The sequence below is a fragment of the Vulpes vulpes genome, chromosome 1 (assembly GCF_048418805.1).
Source record: "Vulpes vulpes isolate BD-2025 chromosome 1, VulVul3, whole genome shotgun sequence".
NCBI classification, from domain to species: domain Eukaryota; kingdom Metazoa; phylum Chordata; class Mammalia; order Carnivora; family Canidae; genus Vulpes; species Vulpes vulpes.
The window spans coordinates 126594422-126613423 of record NC_132780.1 but is presented as its reverse complement, the minus strand read 5'-3'; the positions used below and the strand labels follow the sequence as shown (position 1 = coordinate 126613423).

Sequence of the window (19002 nt, the reverse complement as noted above, 5' to 3'; positions counted from 1 at the left end):
ACGAACCTCTCCGTTTCAGAAACACAGCAGCTGAGACCAGCTGGAAGGGGCTCTTCACAGTGTCCCATGGAGGTCAGCGCGGTGGAGCTGCTGAGAGTTGGAGACTCCCGTTCCAGTGCTCCTTCACGGAGCCGGGCGAGGGCACGGCCTCAGGGTGAACCCCCGCCGTCGGCTCCATCTCTCCTCTCAAGGTGGGCCTGGGGTGGGGAGCCCCCCAGTGAAGCAGGGGGGCAGGGGGCGGCCCCCCGCCCTCCCCTCCACCCGCGAGAGGCGAGGGGAGGAGCCAGCGAGGCCCGGCCCCCTGAGGGGCGGGGCCACCCGAGGCCACGCCCCCGGACGGCGCAGGCGCAGGCGCAGGCGGGCTCCAGGAACTCGGGCGGGCGCGCGGGGCCGCTGCACCTGCGGGGCGCGGGGCGCGGCGGGCGCGGAGGAGCGGGGGCGCCGGCCTCGGCGGGGCTCGGCGGGGCTCGGCGGGGCTGGGCGGGGGGCGGCGGGGGCGGCACCATCTGGAGGGGCGGGACCGCGCGGCCTCTCGGGGGCAGGCGAGCGCGCGGGGCGGGGGCGGGGGCGGCGCAGGAGGAGCGCGGCGGGCTGAGCCCCGCGCTGCCGGAGCAGCGGCCGCAGCGGGTCGGGCGCCTGAGCTGGGGCCCGCAGCAGCTCCGCGGGCTGCGGCTCGGCGTGGAGGAGCAGGGGGGCGCGGGGCCGGCCGTGCAGGAGGAGGGCGGGGTGGGCCCGGGGGTGCAGGAGCGGGGCGGCCGCGGCCGCGAGCCCAGCCCGGGGGGCGGCAGGGGCCCGTCGGACGGCGCGGGCTGCGGGCGCCCGGCGCGGTGGGCCGGCTCGGCGGGCTGGCCGGTGGCGCAGGAGGAGGGGCTGGGGCCCCGCGGGCAGCACCAGGAGGAGGGCGGGGGCAGCCCCGCAGTGCAGGAGCGCGGGGAGGCCCGCGCCGGGGTGCAGGAGCAGGGGGAGGGCGGCCGCCGGCGGCCGCAGCAGCCCGGGCCGCTCGCCGAGCTCGGAGACCGCCCGTGGGCGCGCGCGGAGGGGCCCGAAAGTTCCGCGGAGCGCGGGGCGCCGTCCTGGGAGCGCGGCGGGGCCCTGCGGCGGGGGGCGGCCCCGGCTCGCCGCGGGGGGCTCGAGGTCGCGGGCAGGGCCCGGCCCGTGGGGCCCCGCGGGCCCGAGGGGGAGGGGCGCCTGGGGGTGCAGGAAGCAAACTGGCTGCCCGGGGTGCAGGAGGGGCAGGCGGTGCGCGCCGTGCAGGAGACGCACCTGGGGGAGCAGGCGGGGGCCGGGCGCGGAGGGGGCCCCCCTGAGGGGCTCAGGCCGCGGAGGCGCCGGCGGAGGAGGAGGTGGTGACGCCCAGGCCGGCTGCCCCGCGCGGGGGGCGCTCCCGGGGCCGCGGCGGGCGCGCGATGTAGGGGCGCGGGGGTCGGAGCGCGGGAGCCGCTGCCCGGGATCGTCGGCGGCCGCCACGGCCCGGACCCCAGCGGAGCTGCGTCTGCAGGGAGGCGGCCCGGGGCAGCAGGTAAGGAGAGCCCGTGGTCCTCGGCGCGAGACGTGGGGGGCGCGGAAGCGGGGGCTGCAGCTGTTGCAGGGGAGGGTGGCCCGCTCCGGTCCGCACCTGGCGAGGGGGGGGGAGGGGGGAGGGGTGCGGTTTCCAACAGCCAGACAGGACCCCTCCCCCAACAGCGGGCAGTGCCCACCGGAGTGATGGGGCATTTCCTGGAGTCTAGACTGGAGAGGAGACTTGCTGGGTGGCTGCCGGGCCTGGGCGGGAGGCCGCAGAGGAGGCAGCGCCCCCCCAGCCGCCTGCCCCTGTCGGTGGGGCGCCTCCAGGCCCGGGCTGGGCTGGTGCATCCAGCACAGGTCTCCTCGGGTCTTCAAAACACATTCCGTAAAGGGAAGGGGCGGCATCGCTCCGCGGGGACCTTATCTAGTAGCCCTACCAGCCACGTGACCCGGGGTGACAGGAGGGTGGCGGCTGGTGACCTGAGCACTTGAGCCTGACCTGCTCCAGTCACACCTTCTGGTCCCAGCTGCTTAATAGCCCAGGATCCAGGGCCAAGGGTGAGGAGGGGCAGGGGGCAGAAGTACTGGTGACCTGTCCTGCTGCTGCGACTGAGCATGGGGTGTCTGTGCTGCTGGGCTCTGGGCATCCTGCGTGGCCTGGAGGAGGTGGCCCACGGCTGGGCAGCTGTGGCATCATGGCTTCTGTGCCAGTGCGGGCCAGCCCCAGCCCAGCCTAGAGGTGGGGCGTGCAGGGCTGGCGAGGGACCTGGCTTCTTGCTGACTCCCCCGAGGCCTGGGCGCCAGGCCTGCTCCTGCTTGGCCCGGAGGGCTTGGTTGGCCGGTTATGGACCCGTCCTCCTAGGGGCGCTCAGCCCCTACCTGGCACCGGGCAGGTGCCTGCTTCCCCGACCGCCCAGCTTGGGGTGGGTGCCCAGCGCCTGCCCGCCTCAGCCTCCGCTGGGTCCTGTCTTTGACCCAGCTGCAGGTGTGGTCCCTGAGTCCCTGGCCCCCGACCCCTGTCTGAGCCTGTGTCTTGGAAATAGCCCCCTCCTGTCGGGGCGGGGGCGGTGGCATCGGAGCCCTAGGCCCGCAGCTGCTGGGCTGTGCTGGAGGAGCCGGTTAGTCCGCTCCTTCATGCAAACCCCAGACCGATTGTCAACTCGTCCCACGCCTGCCTGTCACACTGCCACCCCAAACACTCCTGCCGGAAGTTCAGCTGCTGTGTCCGCGATGCCTGGCTCCTCTGGGACGGCCAGACAGGTTCTGGCTCTCTGGCTCCAGCCGAGAGATGGCCTGTCCTGAACCCGCGGTGTACATCTTGATCCTATTGCACATCAACTTTTTTGAATTTGTGGTGGAGGAAGAGAAGCACAGATTCGGGTTTAAACTACTTGCTAGCGTGTAACCTCCTGGGGCAAGAGAATGACTCGGCTTCAGTTTCTGTGCAGTGACTCCTGGTCTTTCCTGCGGTGCCCTGAGTGCAGAGGGCTCAGACCCCTTGGGGCATCGGGTGCCCACCTTCCCACGTCGGGGAGGAGGTGTTGGTGCTCCCAGACCTTGCCCTCTGCTCCCCGAGTCCATGAGTATCCTCTGCCTTGTGCTTTATTCTGGAAAACGAAGTGTTTATTCTTTCTGTTTTTAATAACAGCTTTATTGAGGCGACGTACAGTGATTAGAAAATGTTTAATAATAAGTTTTAATCGATGTACATATCTGGGAAACCACCACCACAATCAACATAGTGAATATACCTATTATCCCCCCCCCTCCCACCTCGAGGTTTTGTGTCTCTCCTTTGCTGTCCCTTTTCCCCAGACAACAGACTGGTCTGCTTTCTGTCACTCTACATTAGTTCAGGTTACCTGGAATTTTATGTAAATGGAATCAGACAGCGTGTGGCTCTTTTTCTGCCTTGCTTTTTTGCACTCAGCATAGTCATTTTGAGATTCATTCGTGTTATGTATTTCAACAGCTCATTCTTCTTTATTGCTGAGTAGCCTTCCTTATATGTATATACCGCAGTCGGTCCATTTTCCTGGTGATGGGTTGTTTTAAGTGTTTGGTTATTACAAAGAATTATTGTGAACAAAGAATTATTACTGGGAACCTATGTGTAAGTTTTTCTATGGACGTGTTTAATTTCTCTTGGGTAAATCCTTAGGACTGGAGTTGTGAGTCATGCGGTAGGGATACATTTAACTTTTAAAGAAATTGCCAGGCTGTTTTCCAAGGTGGTTGTACTGTTTTACCACACCTGCCAGTTGTGTATGAAAGTTCTAGTTCAGGGGGGCATCTGGGTGGCTCAGTTGGTTAAGCATCTGCCCTTGGCTCAGGTCATGATCGCGGGGTCCTGGGATTGGGTCCCCATTGGGCTCCCTGCTCAGAGGGGAACCTGTTTCTCTCTCTCCTTCTGCCACTCTTCCTCTTTGTGCTCCCTCACTCTCTCTCTCTCTCTCTCTGTCAAATAAATAAAATCTTTTTAAAAAAAAGAAAGTAAGCTCTAGTTCAGGGGCGCCTGGGTGGTTCAGTTGGTTAAGCTCCGTCTGCCTTCAGGTCAGGTCATGATTCCAGGGTCGTGGGCTGGGGCCCTGAGTCAGGCTCCCTGCTCCACAATGGCCTGCTTCTCCCTCTCCTTTTGCTGCTCCCCCTGCTTGTGCTGTCTCACCCTCTTAAATAAATAAATAAATAAACAAATAAATAAATAAATAAATAAAATCTTTAAAAAAAGTTCTAGTTCATCCGCTCTGTTCATCCACTCCACTTGATATGATCACTTTAATTTTATTTATTTTTAAAGATTTTATTTATTTATTCATGAGAGACAGAGAGAGGCAGAGACACAGGCAGGGGGAAAAGCAGGCTCCATGCAGGGAGCCCCATCCCAGGATGCTGGGATCAGGCCCTGAGCCAAAGGCAAATGCTCAACCGCTGATCCACCCAGGCGTCCCAACTCTGTACCTATTAAACAGTAGCTCTCCATTCCCCCTCCACCCCAGCCCTTGGAACCACACTCTATTTTGTCTTTATGAATTTGACTTTATGAATTCTAAATACCTCATAGGAATAGAATCATATAGTATTTGTCCTTTGGTGACTGGCTTTTTTCATTTACCATACATAATGTATTCAAGTTTCATCCATGTTGTAGCATGTGTTAGAATTTCCTTCTTTTTTAGGCTAATTGTAAAACCCATTTTAGACTAATATACCACATTTTGTTTTCTGTTCATCTGGTGGTGGTTGCTTTTACCTTTTAGCTATTGTCAGTAATGCTGCTATAAAATGTTTTTTTTTTTAAATTTCAATCTCCTGTTGTTTGCTGTTAGTATATATAACACACAACTGATTTTTTTTTTAAGATTTTATTTATTCATTCATAGAGACAGAGAGAGAGAGGCAGAGACACAGGCAGAGGGAGAAGCCGGCACCATACAGAGAGCCTGATGTGGGACTCGATCCAGGGTCTCCAGGATCACGCCCTGGGCTGCAGGCGGCGCTAAACCGCTGCGCCACCGGGGCTGCCCAACACAACTGATTTTTGTATATTGACTTTGAATCCTACCACCTTCTAAATGTATTCTAGTAGCTTTTTTGTAGTTTCCATTGGATTTTATACATAGACTGCCTTGTCATTTGCTATAAAGACAGTTTTACTTCTTCCTTCTTCCTTTCTGATTTTTTAAAAAAGATTTTATTTATTTATTCATGAGAGACACAGGCAGAGTCATAGGCAGAGGGAGAAGCAGGCTCCCCAGAGGAAGCCCGATGCAGGAATAGACCCCAGGACTCTGGGATCATGACCTGAGCCAAAGGCAGACGCTCAACCACTGAGCCACCCAGGTCCCCCTTCCTTTCTGATCCTTATGCCTGATAATTCTTTTTCTTGTCTAATTGCACTGGCTATATCCTCTGGTATAAGGTTGAATAGAAGATAAGATTACGTGTTCCTGATCTTCAGGGGAAAACATTTAATCTTTCACCATTATGCATGATGTTAGCTGTAGGTTTTTAATTAATTTTTTTTTTTTAAGATTTTATTTATTCATGAGAGACACAGAGAGACAGGCAGAGACATGGCAGAGGGAGAAGCAGGCTCCCCGCGAGGAGCCTGATGTGGGACTCCGTCCTGGAACTCCAGGATCACGGCCTGAGCCGAAGGCAGATGCTCAATCACTGAGCCACCCAGGCGTCCCTGTAGATTTTTCATATGTGATCTTTATCAGGTTGAAGAAGCTCCCTCTATTCCTATTTTGCTTTTGTAAAATGTTTTTTTTTCTCTGTGATTCTAGGATTTTCTTTTACAAATTCCACTTTGTCGTGATGTATTATTTTTTAAATGCATTGTTGGATTCTATTTGCTAGAGAATTTTTTAAGAATTTTGCACTTATTTATTTTATTTTATTTAAATTCAATTAGTTAACATATGATGTATCATTAGTTTCAGGTGTAGAGTTCAGTAATTTATCAGTTGCATAAAACACCCAGTGCTCCTTATATCATGCGCTCTCTTTAATGTCCACTCTCTCCCACTGCCTCTCCAGCAACTCCCAGTTTGTTTCCTGTAGTTAACAGTGCATCTGTTTATGAGGACAGTTTTCTTATACTGTCTATAGGATTCGTAATATACTTCTTTAACTTATAGTCTGCCTTCAAACATAAATATCTATCCTTTAATAGTAATAGTAGTATAAATAGGTAATGGTATAAAAACCTATATTTTTATTTCTCTTCACTGTTTTTGCTATTCTTGTCAAAAATTACTCTTATACGTGTTGTAAACCTACACTCTACTGATCTTTTTTTTGTTGTTGTTTAAACAGTCAATTTATCTTTTAAAATAATCTAAATAGGGCAGCCTGGTGGCTCAGTGGTTTAGCGCCGCCTTCAGCCCAGGGCCTGATCCTGGAGGCCCGGGATCGAGTCCCACGTCGGGCTCCCTGCATGGAACCTGCTTCTCCCTCTGCCTGTGTCTCTGCCTCTCTCTCTCTATGTCTCTCATGCAAAAATAAATAAAATCTTTAAAAAAAATCTAAATAATAAAAACATCTTAACTATTTACTCATATAGTTATTTCTAGTGCTTCATTTCTTTTTTTAAAAAATTTATTTATTTATTCATGATAGACACAAGGGGGGGGAGGGCAGAGACACAGGCAGAGGGAGAAGAAGGCTTCCCGCAGGGAGCCCGATGTGGGACTCGATGCTGGAACTCTGGGATCCCTAGGATCACTCCCTGAATCAAAAGCAGGCGCTCCACTGCTGGGCCACCCTGACGTCCCAATTACACTCTTTTTAAAAGTATATTTTTAGGTGCGCCTGGGTGGCTTAGTCAGTTAAGCATTGGACTCTTGATCTCAGCTCAGGTCTTGATCTCTGGGTTATGAATTTAAGCCCTGCATTGGACTCCCCACTGGGCATGGAGCCAACTTTAAAAAAGAAAAAAAAAACATATATACAGACACACCTATTTTTTAATAGTAATACAGTTTTATAGTAATAATTTTAGTGATTTTTAAATGTTTAATTATTTAAATGTCCTTGTCTGCTAATTCTGACATTTGTGTCAGGTCTAGGTTGGTTTTGATTAATTGCTTTATCTCCTCATTATGGGTCACAGTTCCTGGCTTTTTTGCATGCTTAATAATTTTTTAGTGGATGCCAGACAGTGTAAATTTTACCTGATTTTTTTTGCTAGGTGCTTTTTGTATTTCTGTAACTATTTCTGAGCTTTATTCTAGGATGCTGTGAGTTGGAAACAGTTTCATTATCTTAGGCTTTGTTTTTTTTTTTTTAATTTTTATTTATTTATGATAGTCACACACACAGAGAGAAAGAGAGAGAGGCAGAGACACAGGCAGAGGGAGAAGCAGGCTCCATACACTGGGAGCCTGATGTGGGATTCGATCCCGGGTCTCCAGGATCACGCCCTGGGCCAAAGGCAGGCGCCAAACCACTGCGCCACCCAGGGATCCCTTAGGCTTTGTTTTTAAGACTTGTTAGGTAGTACCAGAACTATGCTCAATGTAGGGCTACTAATTCTCCTGCCGAAGCAAGACCCATCTCTGAATTCTAGCCAATGCCAGGCTTTTCCCATTTGACTGGTGGAAACAGGCATTTTTCTCAGCCCTGTGAGCACCAGGCATTGTTACTGCTAATCCGGATAGTTATTTTCCCCAGCCTTGGGTAATTTCTGCACATTCACTTGATGATTACTGTTTAGTTAAATACTTGAAAAAAAAAAAGAAAACTTGAGGAGTCCCTTTACAGACTGTGGTACTCTTTTCTCTGATGCTCAGTTCTGTGAACTCTGCCCCCTTGAGACTCCCCAGACTCTCGGCTCTATCTCCTCAATTTGTGGAGTCTTCTGGGGTGTGACTGGTTCCCTTTTCTGTGCTGTAGCTTGGAAACTCAACCATAGGGCTGACTTCTTGTGATAGGTGTCACTGTCTTTTGTTCCCTGATATCTTGTGTCTTCAAAACCATTTTGTATATTTTGTCCATTTTCTGTTGTTGTTGTTGGAGTCAGGAGAGTAAATCTGATCCTCGTTATTCCATCTCGGCCAAAGATGAGAATTTGAGTTTATTTCCCTCATTGCCACCCTTCTGATTTTTCAGTCTGTCCACTCTAGAAGTGTCTCATTTTCCTTTCTGTCTACTCTCTATGTTTACATTGTTATGGTGTAGTAAACTGTAATGACTTTTCTTGTCCTGCACAACTTTTTGTTCTCCCTGGAGTTGCTTTTGTTTGCTTAGTTTTCTGCGCATCTTTCAATTAGCCAAATTCCAGTAGCTGTCTACATTTCTCAAGATGTCAATTCCATTAGGTGTTCTATCAAACGTATTTTTCTGAAGAAGTCTCCTTCAGAGCCTCGTGCCCTGCAGCAACATGGTCTGGTTGCTTTCTATCACAGATGCTTGGCTGTCCTCTCGGCACCTCCTTTCAGCATTTTGAGCATCTCCTTCACTGCTCTTCTGTGTTGGATCTCCTGTGTGCATGTCTTCCCCTTTTTTGGTTTACTTTTTTGTTTTGGTAGAGCCTGTCCTTTAGTAGCTTCCTGAGAGTGAAGGGCGTATGGATGGGAGATTATTTGGAGACCTTGCCAGCCTGATACTCAATCAGCTGAATATAAAGATCTAGGTTGGAAATTGCTTTCCTTTGGCATCTTGAAGCTATTGCTTTTAGGTTCTAGAGTTAACACTGAAGCCTGAAGTCACTCCATATCCTGTGTGGGACCTGTGCGGTACCCTCTACCTTGCTCTGGAGTGTGTAAGATCTTTTCTTTCTCTCCAGTATTCTGTTTCCTAGTGATTTCCTAATTATTTGGCTCACTGTGGGTCTGTTTTTATATTGTGCTGTATGCTCAGTGAACCCTTTTAGTTAGGAAACTTGTAGTTCAGGTCTGGGAAGTTTTCTCGTATTATTTTGGTCTTTTTCCTCCCTCATTCCCCCCGCCCCCAAGCTCCTTTTGTTTAGATATTGGACCTTCTTCCACTGATCATCTGGTTTTCTTTTCTTTTTTTTTCTCTCCTGTTTGCCATCTTTTGTCTTTTGCTCTTTATTTTGGAAGACCTGGACTTTATGCTCCATCCCTTCTATTGTAATTTTAGCAATTTTGATAGCAGTAAATTTCTAATGATATTATTATTATTATTATTATTTTAATTTATTCATGAGAGACAAAGGGGACGGGCAGAGAGGCAGAGACACAGGCAGAGGGAGAAGCAGGCTCCATGCAGGGAGCCTGATGTGGGACTCCATCTTGGGACTCCAGGATCACGCCCTGGGCTGAAGGCGGCACTAAACCACTGAGCCACCCGGGCTGCCCAATATTATTTTATTTTTAAAGATTTTGTTTCTTTATTTGACAGAAAGAGAGCACAAGCAGGGAGAGTGGAGCAGGAGAGAGAGAGAGAGAGAGAGGGAGAAGCAGGCTTCTGGCTGAGCAGGGAACCCAAATTTGGGGCTCAAACTCAGGACCCTGAGATCATGACCCTGATCCAAAGGCAGTTGCTTAGCCGAATGAGCCACCCAGGCACCTCTCTATTGATGTGATTTTGTGTCCCATGTGTGGCAAGGATGAAATAGACACAAAACTCCTAAATTCAGCTTTAGTAATAGAAACATTGGGAAAATGAATTAGGACTTTTGATAGGGAAATACCCACATTTCACTAAAACAAATGAAAAACCCCAAAAAACTCCTCCTTAAAAGGGCTTAACCTGATAGTTTTAAGGTCTGGAGTAAAAAAGAAATTAGGAAGGTTGAGATAAGTGTGAGCATCTAATGAGAATATTCTCAGAATGAATTTCTTGGGAATTCAGTGGAATGATTTCTCCATCCACTGACATTACTGGGACTTAGAATTGAGAGGCATCGTGAGTGTAAGTAGTCCCAGAGACTGATGTTCATGATGAGAAGGGCCTTCTGCAAAGGGGTCAGTGTCAACAATGGGAGAGAATATGTGAGAACAGGACTGTTTTGGCCAAGTGATTGGCATGATTCCAGGCTTTCTCCAGAGCAGTGGTTCTCAACTCCAGTCTGGATTCATCTGAAGAGGCTTTAAAGATCCGACGTGTCAGTCTCACCTCCGCCAAGTTGATTAGAACCTCAGCGGGTGGGGCCTACACGTTGACACTCCCCTAGCTCCGAGGGATTTTAATGCATCGCCAGTGCACAGAGCACCTCCTGAAGGTCCTTGTTTTATAAAGGTCTATGGGACCAACACGTGTCACTTGGGAGCTTGTTAGAAATGGAGAATCTTAGGCCCTACCCCATGTCCGTGGAATCTGAATCTGCAATTTAACAAGATCCCAGGTGATCTGTATGTGCATTAAAGCTTGAGAATCACTACCTCATCTACCCATTAACATATTTATGAATGAGACCTGCTGTGGGCCAGACTCTGCTGGGTGGGGTGGGGATGGGTCTGTTGAATTTTGTCTGTCACCTACTGTGTTTGTGATCTTTCTCCCTAATAATGTCTTGTGCTTATTTTGTGGACACAAAATCTTATCTCTCTGAGTATATATTAATGAGTATTTTTTGTCTTAAGTTTCCCTCATAGTCGGTTTCCCCTTGGTTGCTTTTTTCTTCGTATTTTGCATTCTCTCTTCCGTGTTAGAGGCTTGCCTTGGGTGTCTGGTAATTTTGTGTTATCTGTTTGCAGCCAAAGGGTAAGAAACTACAGTACTGGATAGACTTGTCGATGGAGCTTCTTTGTGTGGTGACCTGGGATGGGCCATTTGTTGGGAACTCCTGGTGTCGGTATCTTTATATCTTTCTTGGCCTGGTCAGAGTCATCAGACAAGATAGTCTTATCTCCTACCAAGAGGTGGAAGCTTGGCTTCATGTTCCAGGAGCAAGTAGAGAAGGGAATTGGGATGTCAACATCTAGGTGTGCTTTCTTTGTTCAGGATAGAGCACACACCTCCCTCCTCCCCCAGCATTCCCTGCCCCCCATTCTCCACCAAACCCACAGTCCAGTTGAGAGGTCCCATTTATCCCTTCTAGGGAAATCCCTGGCTTTTGCAGGGTGGTAGAGGGATAGCCACCCAATAGGGAAGGAGTCTAAGGGGGTCTTATGGCTTCTTAAATAGCTTTTAAGTAATACTCTATATTTTTAGCACTTCTCTGCCACCATTTTTTTTTTTTTAAGATTTTATTTATTTATTCATAGAGACAGAGAGAGAGAGGCAGAAACACAGGCAGAGGGACAAGCAGGCTCCACGCAGAGAGCCCAATGTGGGACTCCATCCAGGGTCTCCAGGATCACGCCCTGGGCTGCAGGCGGCGCTAAACCGCTGCGCCACCGGGGCTGCCCTCTGCCACCACTTCTTGTATAGATTTTTGGGGCTTCCATTTCCCAGGCCATTTGAGGATTCTCTGGGGTCAGCCAGCTGCTTCTCCCCTTGGGAGTTCATGATTTTTCTCAGGTCTGCTCCTTCTTGTCACTGGCCCATCTGCTTTCCAACTTCCAAAGTTTTGTTGTAGTTCTTCTTCCCATCCTAGAGACTTCTGCCATTCAAAAAATTTCTCTTCAGAACGCCTGGGTGGCTCAGCGTGTGAGCGTTTGCCTTTGACTCAGGGTGTGATCCCAGAGTCCCACGTCGGGCTCCCTGCATGGAGCCTCCTTCTCCCTCTGCGTGGGCCTCTACAGCTCGCTCTCTCTCTCTGTCTCTCATGAATGAATGAATGAATGAATGAATGAATGAATGAATGAATAAAAATCTTTTAAAAACAAAAAATTTCTCTTAATTTTTTTTCTTTTTAATATTGTAGTTTGGTGGAGTTTCGGGAAGGAGTGGAACTGTGTATGTGTGTGTGCAATCTGCTGTCTTTTCCGGGAACCTCTATCCTTTCTTTAAACTTCCTCACAGAATCCCTGAAGTCATTCAGTATGTATTTAATGATAAGACCCCAGCTCTGCCCTCCGTGGACCTGCATATATGAGCCAAGAAATTCAATGTGCAATTGTATATGGGCTGAGCCCTGGCTTTCTGTCTTACTCTCTGCAGGACCCTGGTCACCTTTCCAAACTTCAGTTTTCTCACCTGTTAAACGGGGATAATGCGGGATAGTAAGGGGAGGTTTTTAATCAGTCAATGAAGATAAAGCTGTTATATTTATTTATTTTTATTTATTTTTTAAAAGATTTTAAAAAAATTTATTCATGAGAGACACACACAGAGACAGAGACGTAGGCAGAGGGAGAAGCAGGCTCCATGCAGGGAGCCCAATGTGGGACTCGATCCCGGGACTCCAGGATCACCAGAGGACTCCTGGGGACTCCAGGACCTGAGCCAAAGGCAGACACTCAACCGCTGAGCCACCCAGGCATCCCAAGCTTTTTTTTTTTTTGAAGTAGGCTCCACACCTAGTGTGGAGCCCATCTCAGGGCTTGAACCCATGACCCTGAGATCAAGACCTGAGCTGAGATCAAGAGTCTGATGCTTAACCCACTGAGCTGCCCAGGCACCTCCCCCGTCTCCCTCTCCTCCCCGCCCTAATAAAGCTTTTAAAGAACCCGGCTGGCTCAGTCAGTAGAGCATGTGATGCTTGATCTTGAGGTCTTGAGTCTGAGCCCCATATTGGGTGTAGAGCTCACTAAAAATGAACCAATGAATGAATTTTTAAAAACCCATTGCTTTCTACTAAAAAAAGAAAAAAAAAGAAAGAAAAAAAAAAAGAACCTGCCCATAGTGTCTTCTTGAGGACCCAGACTATAAGTTCTCCCTTCTATGTCCCTAGAACCGCAGCACAGGGGGAGCACATCGTAGGTACGTGGTGAGTGACTGGGGACGGGGTTGGCGCGAGTTTTGGCCTGGTCTCTTCCTTCAGCAGCGGGGCCTTCTGGGAGCCCCGGAGCCGAGGGCTGCGGCTGGGCGTGAGAGCCCTGGGTCCTTCCTGTCTCTGCTTGTGGCCCATGTGCTATGCCTGCTCTCTGGCCCCTTACCTTTTGCTCGTCCCTGACCTTGGCGCGGCTGCCCGCTCTGGCTGGAAGCGGATCACCGCCCCTCTGAGCTGTCGGTCGCCTCCAGTGCCGGACAGGAGCTCTGTAAGTGGGTTGCGCCAGGCAAGTCCCTTCCCCTTTTAGGGTTTCAGTTTCTTTATTGCTAAAATGGATGGGCAGGATATAGTGGGTGGCGAGTGGACAACATTTCTTTCACTCCAGTTTCAGACCCTTCCTCTGCTGGGCCCTGCAGCCTGCCCTGCCGCGGGAGTTGCTAGCTCCTGGGGTCTGGTGTAGACGTGGTCTAGAGGGGATGAGCAGTCCCTCTTGCAGAGTCAGTGCTCCGCCAGTCACAGCTCTGGCTTCTCTCCCCACCCCACCTCCAGCCTCAACAATAGGCCCCTTCAGCTCTAGGTTCTTGCTGAAGGGGTGGGGGTGGGGTGAGGCCTGAGCCAGCAGGCAGGAGACCAGCAGGCAGCCCCTGCCCAGCCCTGGAAGAGCTCCGGGAGTGGCTGGTGGGGGAGCTGGGCTGCCTCCTTCCTCCCTTCCCGGGAGGCTCTGCATCACCCAGTGCTGTGATGATGCCTGGGCCAGAGGATTGGCAAGAGGCAGCTCTCCGCAGTGCCCTGCATCCCAGGCCTGGCACCAAGGCATGCCTGGTGTGCGTGTGCACAAAACCCAGACAGCTGCTGGAACTCATCCTCTGCCACACACGAGTGGTGTGTTGTTGGTGGGAGGAGTGCCCGGGAACGTGTTGGGGCTCTCGGCGTCCTGTCTCTGGGTGTCAGGGTTGGCATGCCGGTCTTGAGCTGCTGGATCATGAAACGGCAACAGAATATTTTCAGGCCCAGCTTGGTGCATGTGGGGCGGTGTGGAGTCAGCGTGGGTCTGTGTAGTGTTTCGTCAGATTCTTGCCTTTGTCCTCTGAAGTCACACCTCCTCCTCCGCTGGAGTTGAAGAAGATGAGACGTGGCAGGTCCATATCTGACCTGGTCCCCTGCTTCTGTGCCCGGCCCTCCCTCACGCCCCTTGGTGAGGCTGGGATGCCTGACAGCTGGGACTGGGACTTGCTTCGCATCAGAGCTGTGGTGTCTGTCCTCCAGCCCTCCAGCGGGGTCCAGTGAGACGCAGCCTCTGCAGAAGCCGGCCCCGGGGCTCCGTCGGTCTCAGGGACTGGCCGTGTCCTCCCGGGTGCTGAAACGGCTTTGTGGGGACAAAGTAGCTTAGTGGCTCTGGGACAGGAGTGGCTGTAATGAGATTGGCAGCCCCTCTTTCCACAAAGGTGCTTGCTTTCTGGATTAGAAATGCTGGGGGGAGCAAAGCCCGGGCGGGTGGAGGCAGGGGGGCAGTGAGCTTATTCCTGGTGTCCGCTGGGAGTAAGGCGCCCTCCTCTCTCCAGTGTCCGTCTGATGGGTTTGAAGTCCTGTTAGCAGACTCTCTTGACCAACTACCTTGCCAGCTTCTGGCTTCAAACTGGCAGATAAAAACAGACAGTTACAAGATACAAACCACAGTAGAGGTTTGCATATAGAACTCTCTCCGTAGAATTCTATATTAATATGGATTGTTGTAAGAATAGTGACCCTTTATGGATCAGATCGTGGTGGATAATTAATTTTTAAATTCATTTGGCTGGGATCCCTGGGTGGCTCAGCGGTTTAGTGCCTGCCGTTGGCCCAGGGCGCGATCCTGGAGACCCGGGATCGAGTCCCACATCAGGCTCCCGGCATGGAGCCTGCTTCTCCCTCTGCCTGTGTCTCTGCCTCTCTTTCTCTCTGTGTGTCTATCATGGATAAATAAATAAAATCTTAAAAAAAAAATTCATTTGGCTATTTTCCACATACACTATACTGTAGTTGACTTTTTTTTTTTTTTTAGATTTTATTTACTTATTTGACAGATAGTGAGAGCCAGTGACCACAAGCAGGGGGAATGGCAGAGGGACAGGGAGAAGCAGGCTCTCCACTGAGCAGAGAGCCCGATTCAGGGCTTGATCCCCGGACCCTGGGATACAATCAACCTGAGCTGAAGGCTGATGCTTAACTGACTGAGCCACCAGGTGCCCCTATAGTTGACTCTTTTTCAAAAATATTTTTATTTATTTATCTGAGAGAGAACAAGCAGGGGGAAAGGGCAGAGGGAGAGGGAGAAGCAGGCTCCTCACTGAGCAGAGAGCCCAACATGCTCGATCGCAGGACCCTGGGATCATGACCTGAGTCGAAGGCAGATGCTTAACTGACTGAGCCACCCAGCACCCCTGTAGCTGACTCTTGAACAACATTGGGGTTATAGGTGCTGACCCTTCTCTCACAGTTGAAAAATCTGCATATAACTTTTGACTCCCCCAAAACTTAACTACTGATGGCCTCTATTGACTGGAAAACTTAACCAACTTAACATAAATATGTGCAATCACTTAGCACATATTTTATATGTTATATGTATTATATACTGTAGTCTTACAACTCTAAACTGGAGAAAAGAAAATACATTTCCAGTACCATACAGTGTTTACTGAAAAAAATCCATGTATAAGTGGACCTGTACTATTCAAACCCAAGGATTAGCTGTATTATGTTTTATACCATTCCTGTTTTCAAATATTATTTTAACAATAACATGGGAAGCATGTCAAAAATAACCATTTAGGAGTAGGAAATGGCAGTTTACAGAGGAGATGACATGGGTCTTGAGGAATGTGTAGAGTTTTCATCATGTAGAACAAAAGAAGGACCATCACAAAGGGGATCGCTCAGAGACATTAAAACTAAAGAAGGGAGTAGTATATTTAGGGAAGGGCAAGTATCTGATTTGGTTGGAACATGGAGACATTTGAAGAAAATGATAAGGTGTGGAGGTGGACAAATAGGCAAGGAGTGGGTCCTGAAGGGCCTTGTATTTGGCTTATTGAGGAGTTACAGGATATAAGCAGGGGAGCGACTTCGGATACAATAATAGCAATAGGGGCCTGTGGGCCGGGTGCTGTGCTAAGTGCCGTTCATGATCTCATTGAATCTGCACTCTGTGAAGGAGGTGCTGTTTATTCCCATTTTACAGATAAGGAAATTGTGTCATAGAAGTTAGGTTATTTGCCCAAAAGTTGCCCAACTAGGAAGTGTCAAAGCCAAGATTTCAGCTCAGGTCTGTCTGATTCTTTTTTTTTTTTTTTGGTGTTAAGATTATATTTATTTGCTCATGAGAGACACAGAGAGAGGCAGAGACACAGAGAGGGAGAAGCAGGCTCCCTGTGGGGAGCCCGAAGTGGGACTTGATCCTGGGACCCCAGGGTCATGCCCTGAGCTGAAGGCAGAGACTCAACTGCTGAGCCACCCAGGCATCCCCTCTTTTCTTTTCTTTTCTTTTCTTTTCTTTTCTTTTCTTTTCTTTTCTTTTCTTTTCTTTTCTTTTCTTTTCTTTTTTCTTTTTTTTTTAAGACTTTACATCTGTCTGATTCTTGATCCCATTGGTATAGATGGGAGGAATGATGAGGCAGAAACAAGATTTTGTGGCCTGCCCAGTGGGGAAGGTAGGAAGTTGGGGGGAGGCCCTGGGGTGAGGTTTCTAGCCTGGGTGGCCCGTGTTGGCTTGTGATATTTTCGGTCAGGATCTAGGAGCCTGTGTGAGCTAGCTTTAAGGGGATGATGACAAGCTCAGTTTGGATATAACAGAATTTGTGGTACCCATGCATCCTCCTGGTGGAACTGTCCTGGAAATGTCTGCAAACGTGGGCCTAGAGCTTCAGGAGGTCAGAGATGGAGATAGTCGGCACGTGATAATTGGAGCCCTGCGAGGAGAGGAAGGGACACTCGGCAGAGCATCCACTGGGAAGAGAAGGAAGGGAGAGTTAGAAGTCTTCGGAAAATATCCGCAGTTAGGGCAAAGGGAGAAGAGGCTGCGGGGCTGGACTTGGGGCCTGTGGGCCTGGCACCACTGAGCCAGTCCGCCTCAGCTTTGCCTCTCCTCAGAACTGCAGCTTGCCCAACTCTCCTGGAAGGGTTGGGCCCCTGTGTCCTGGAGATGGAGAGGGTGTGGACAGCTATGCTGCACGTCTGAATCACCCCTGTCTCTGTTGGCCTCAGGCCAGCCTCCTCCCCAGACCAGTGTGATGTCAGACCTGGACTGACCTGAAGGCGTGGGGTTACCTGGTGCAGTTCCCTCTGCGATGAGGTCCCAAGGGGAACCAGCCTGGCTTCGGTCCAGAAGCTTGGGGCCGGCGTACAGAGGGGTGAGTTGAGGCTGTGTGGGCTTGGCAGGGCTGGCATGTGGAGGCAGGATAATCCTGTGGCCGGGGGAGGAACTTTAAGCCCCCCCCACCCCTTCCACAGTGTGTTGTTTTCCCTCCAGGGCTTACAAAGAGGGGACGGCAGGGATGGGAGGGGGCTGCATGGGAGGGGGCAGGCTTGGAGGTGAGGTTGGCATATACTCCCAAGAATACGGTAGATTGTTTTGGAAAAATCTCTTGGCCGGAAATTACATGTCATGTCTGCTCCTCAGTGTGGATTTGTCACTTCACTGATGCTGCTGGAGAGGCTGGGGGAGGGGAGTGGAAAGCCGAGAGGAGCTGGTTCCTGGCCACTCCCAGCTCCCTGTAGAGATGGGAGTTGTTCTAGACCAGAGGGGTACACATGGAGGGCAGGTTCCCTCCGAATCCCACAGGCAGTCTGGATCCTGCAGCTATCTTACAGCAGGATGGCATTAGGAAGCAGGGGGGTTATGGGTGGGGGAGGGAAGAGGAAAGCGGGAGGGAGGAATGGTCTGGATCACACCCTCCATCCAGCCAGGGGAAGAATGGATGGGCCTGATATTTCCAGCTTTTTTTCCCCTCTAACTTAGGGTTAGTATAGCCTCCTGACTCTGGGTTCTTGCAGCCTCCCACAAAACTAGTTTCTGCTCTAGCTGCGGTAAGATGCCCAGGAACTTCTGCCGGGAATAGATGCCCTGCCTGGCAGGGTCAGCCCCCTCCCCGCCCCCCCTGCTCCCCGGGGGTCAGCCCCCCCCCCCCCCCCCCCCCCCCCCCCCCCCCCCCGCCCAGCATGCTTCAGGATGGAGAAGGAGCCCGTGAGGAGCGTGAGCCTTAGAGAAACTCACCTATAGCCTCCTGGGGGCTCCTTCCTCCGTCTGGAGGTTGAGTTTTGGGGGGGATGGTGGGAGGGCAGGTGTCCCCGCAGCATCTCTGTCCTCCTCTGCCTCAGCCCCGGAAGGGGAGGGTTCCCTGAGCTCAGCCCTAAATACCTGGTACTAAGGAGTCCGAGGATGCTTCAGATGCCAGCAGAATGAGCGGGTGTGGGGGGCCCCGTGGGGCCCTCGGGGCCGGAGGAGACGAGGAGCCCCTGCGGTGGGGCTTCCTCGCCGGAGCTGCGCGCAGGGCCCCGCGTGGGCACGTGTTGGGGCACCTCCCGCGGGAGCAGGTCAGCCCCGCCCTGAGCCCCCGGCACCCAGCCCGGGCAGCCCTGGGGATGCGGGGGAGGCCGCTGTCGAGGTCGGGCTGGGGCGCCGGGGGCGTGGCTAGGGCTGCGGGGCGGGGCTTCCGCGCCGGGGGCGGGGCTTCCGCGCGGGGCGGGGCCTGTTCCCGGGCCGAGGAGGGCGGGGCGAGCCGCGGGGAGCCCGGCAGGTGGGCGGCCGGCGGGGGGCGCGGGCGGGGGGCGCGGGCTCGCTGCCGAGCGGAGCGGAGGCCGGCCAGGTGCGGGCAGGTGGGCCGGGTGGGGCGGGTGGGGGCAGGGGCGCCAGGCCCCGCGGGGTGGGGAGGGGTCTCGGCCCAGGCGGGATGGATGCGGTGCGTCTTAGGCCATCTCCGTGGACCTCCGCCGGGACCAGGGGGCCCTGCTGAGTCCGGGGCCTAACTGGGGGCGGTGGGGTCCAGGGGGTGGCCCGGGGGCCGAGGGGAGCCCTGGCCCCGTGGTCGTGGAGGTGCTGCGGCCCGGGCCTCCCCGGGGGTCAGCGGGCGGGAGGGGCGGCCCCGGGGGACCCCATCCTCGGCGCAGGCCCCGGGGACCCCCGGGCTGACCCTGGGGGGGCGCCCAGCAGCCCCTGCCTCCCCCTCCCCCGCAGG

The 19002-nt window shown here is 52.3% G+C and overlaps 1 protein-coding gene and 1 long non-coding RNA gene across 25 annotated transcripts in view; one reads left to right on the top strand and one right to left on the bottom strand.

Moving 5' to 3' along the window:
- Positions 1-686: 686 nt before the first annotated feature.
- TNK2 (tyrosine kinase non receptor 2) overlaps positions 687-19002 on the top strand; it is a 43275-nt gene continuing 24959 nt past the window's right edge. For 4 of the 24 annotated variants that reach the window (XM_072725669.1, XM_072725588.1, XM_072725634.1 and 1 more), the window contains exon 1: positions 17043-17178. In XM_072725669.1, the coding sequence (XP_072581770.1) occupies positions 17116-17178 (63 nt within the window). In that variant the 5' untranslated portion in view covers positions 17043-17115. Of the gene's footprint in view, positions 1520-17042; positions 17179-18512; positions 18634-19002 lie in introns of those variants that run through there. The other 20 variants (XR_011995104.1, XM_072725698.1, XM_072725649.1 and 17 more) reach the window with 10 other exon arrangements.
- On the bottom strand, positions 12126-18411 carry LOC112913525 (uncharacterized). The gene is made up of 4 exons (XR_011995109.1): positions 18042-18411; positions 17078-17232; positions 16634-16774; positions 12126-14426 (listed from the first exon to the last, which is right to left on the bottom strand). It is a non-coding gene; the product is annotated as an uncharacterized lncRNA (long non-coding RNA).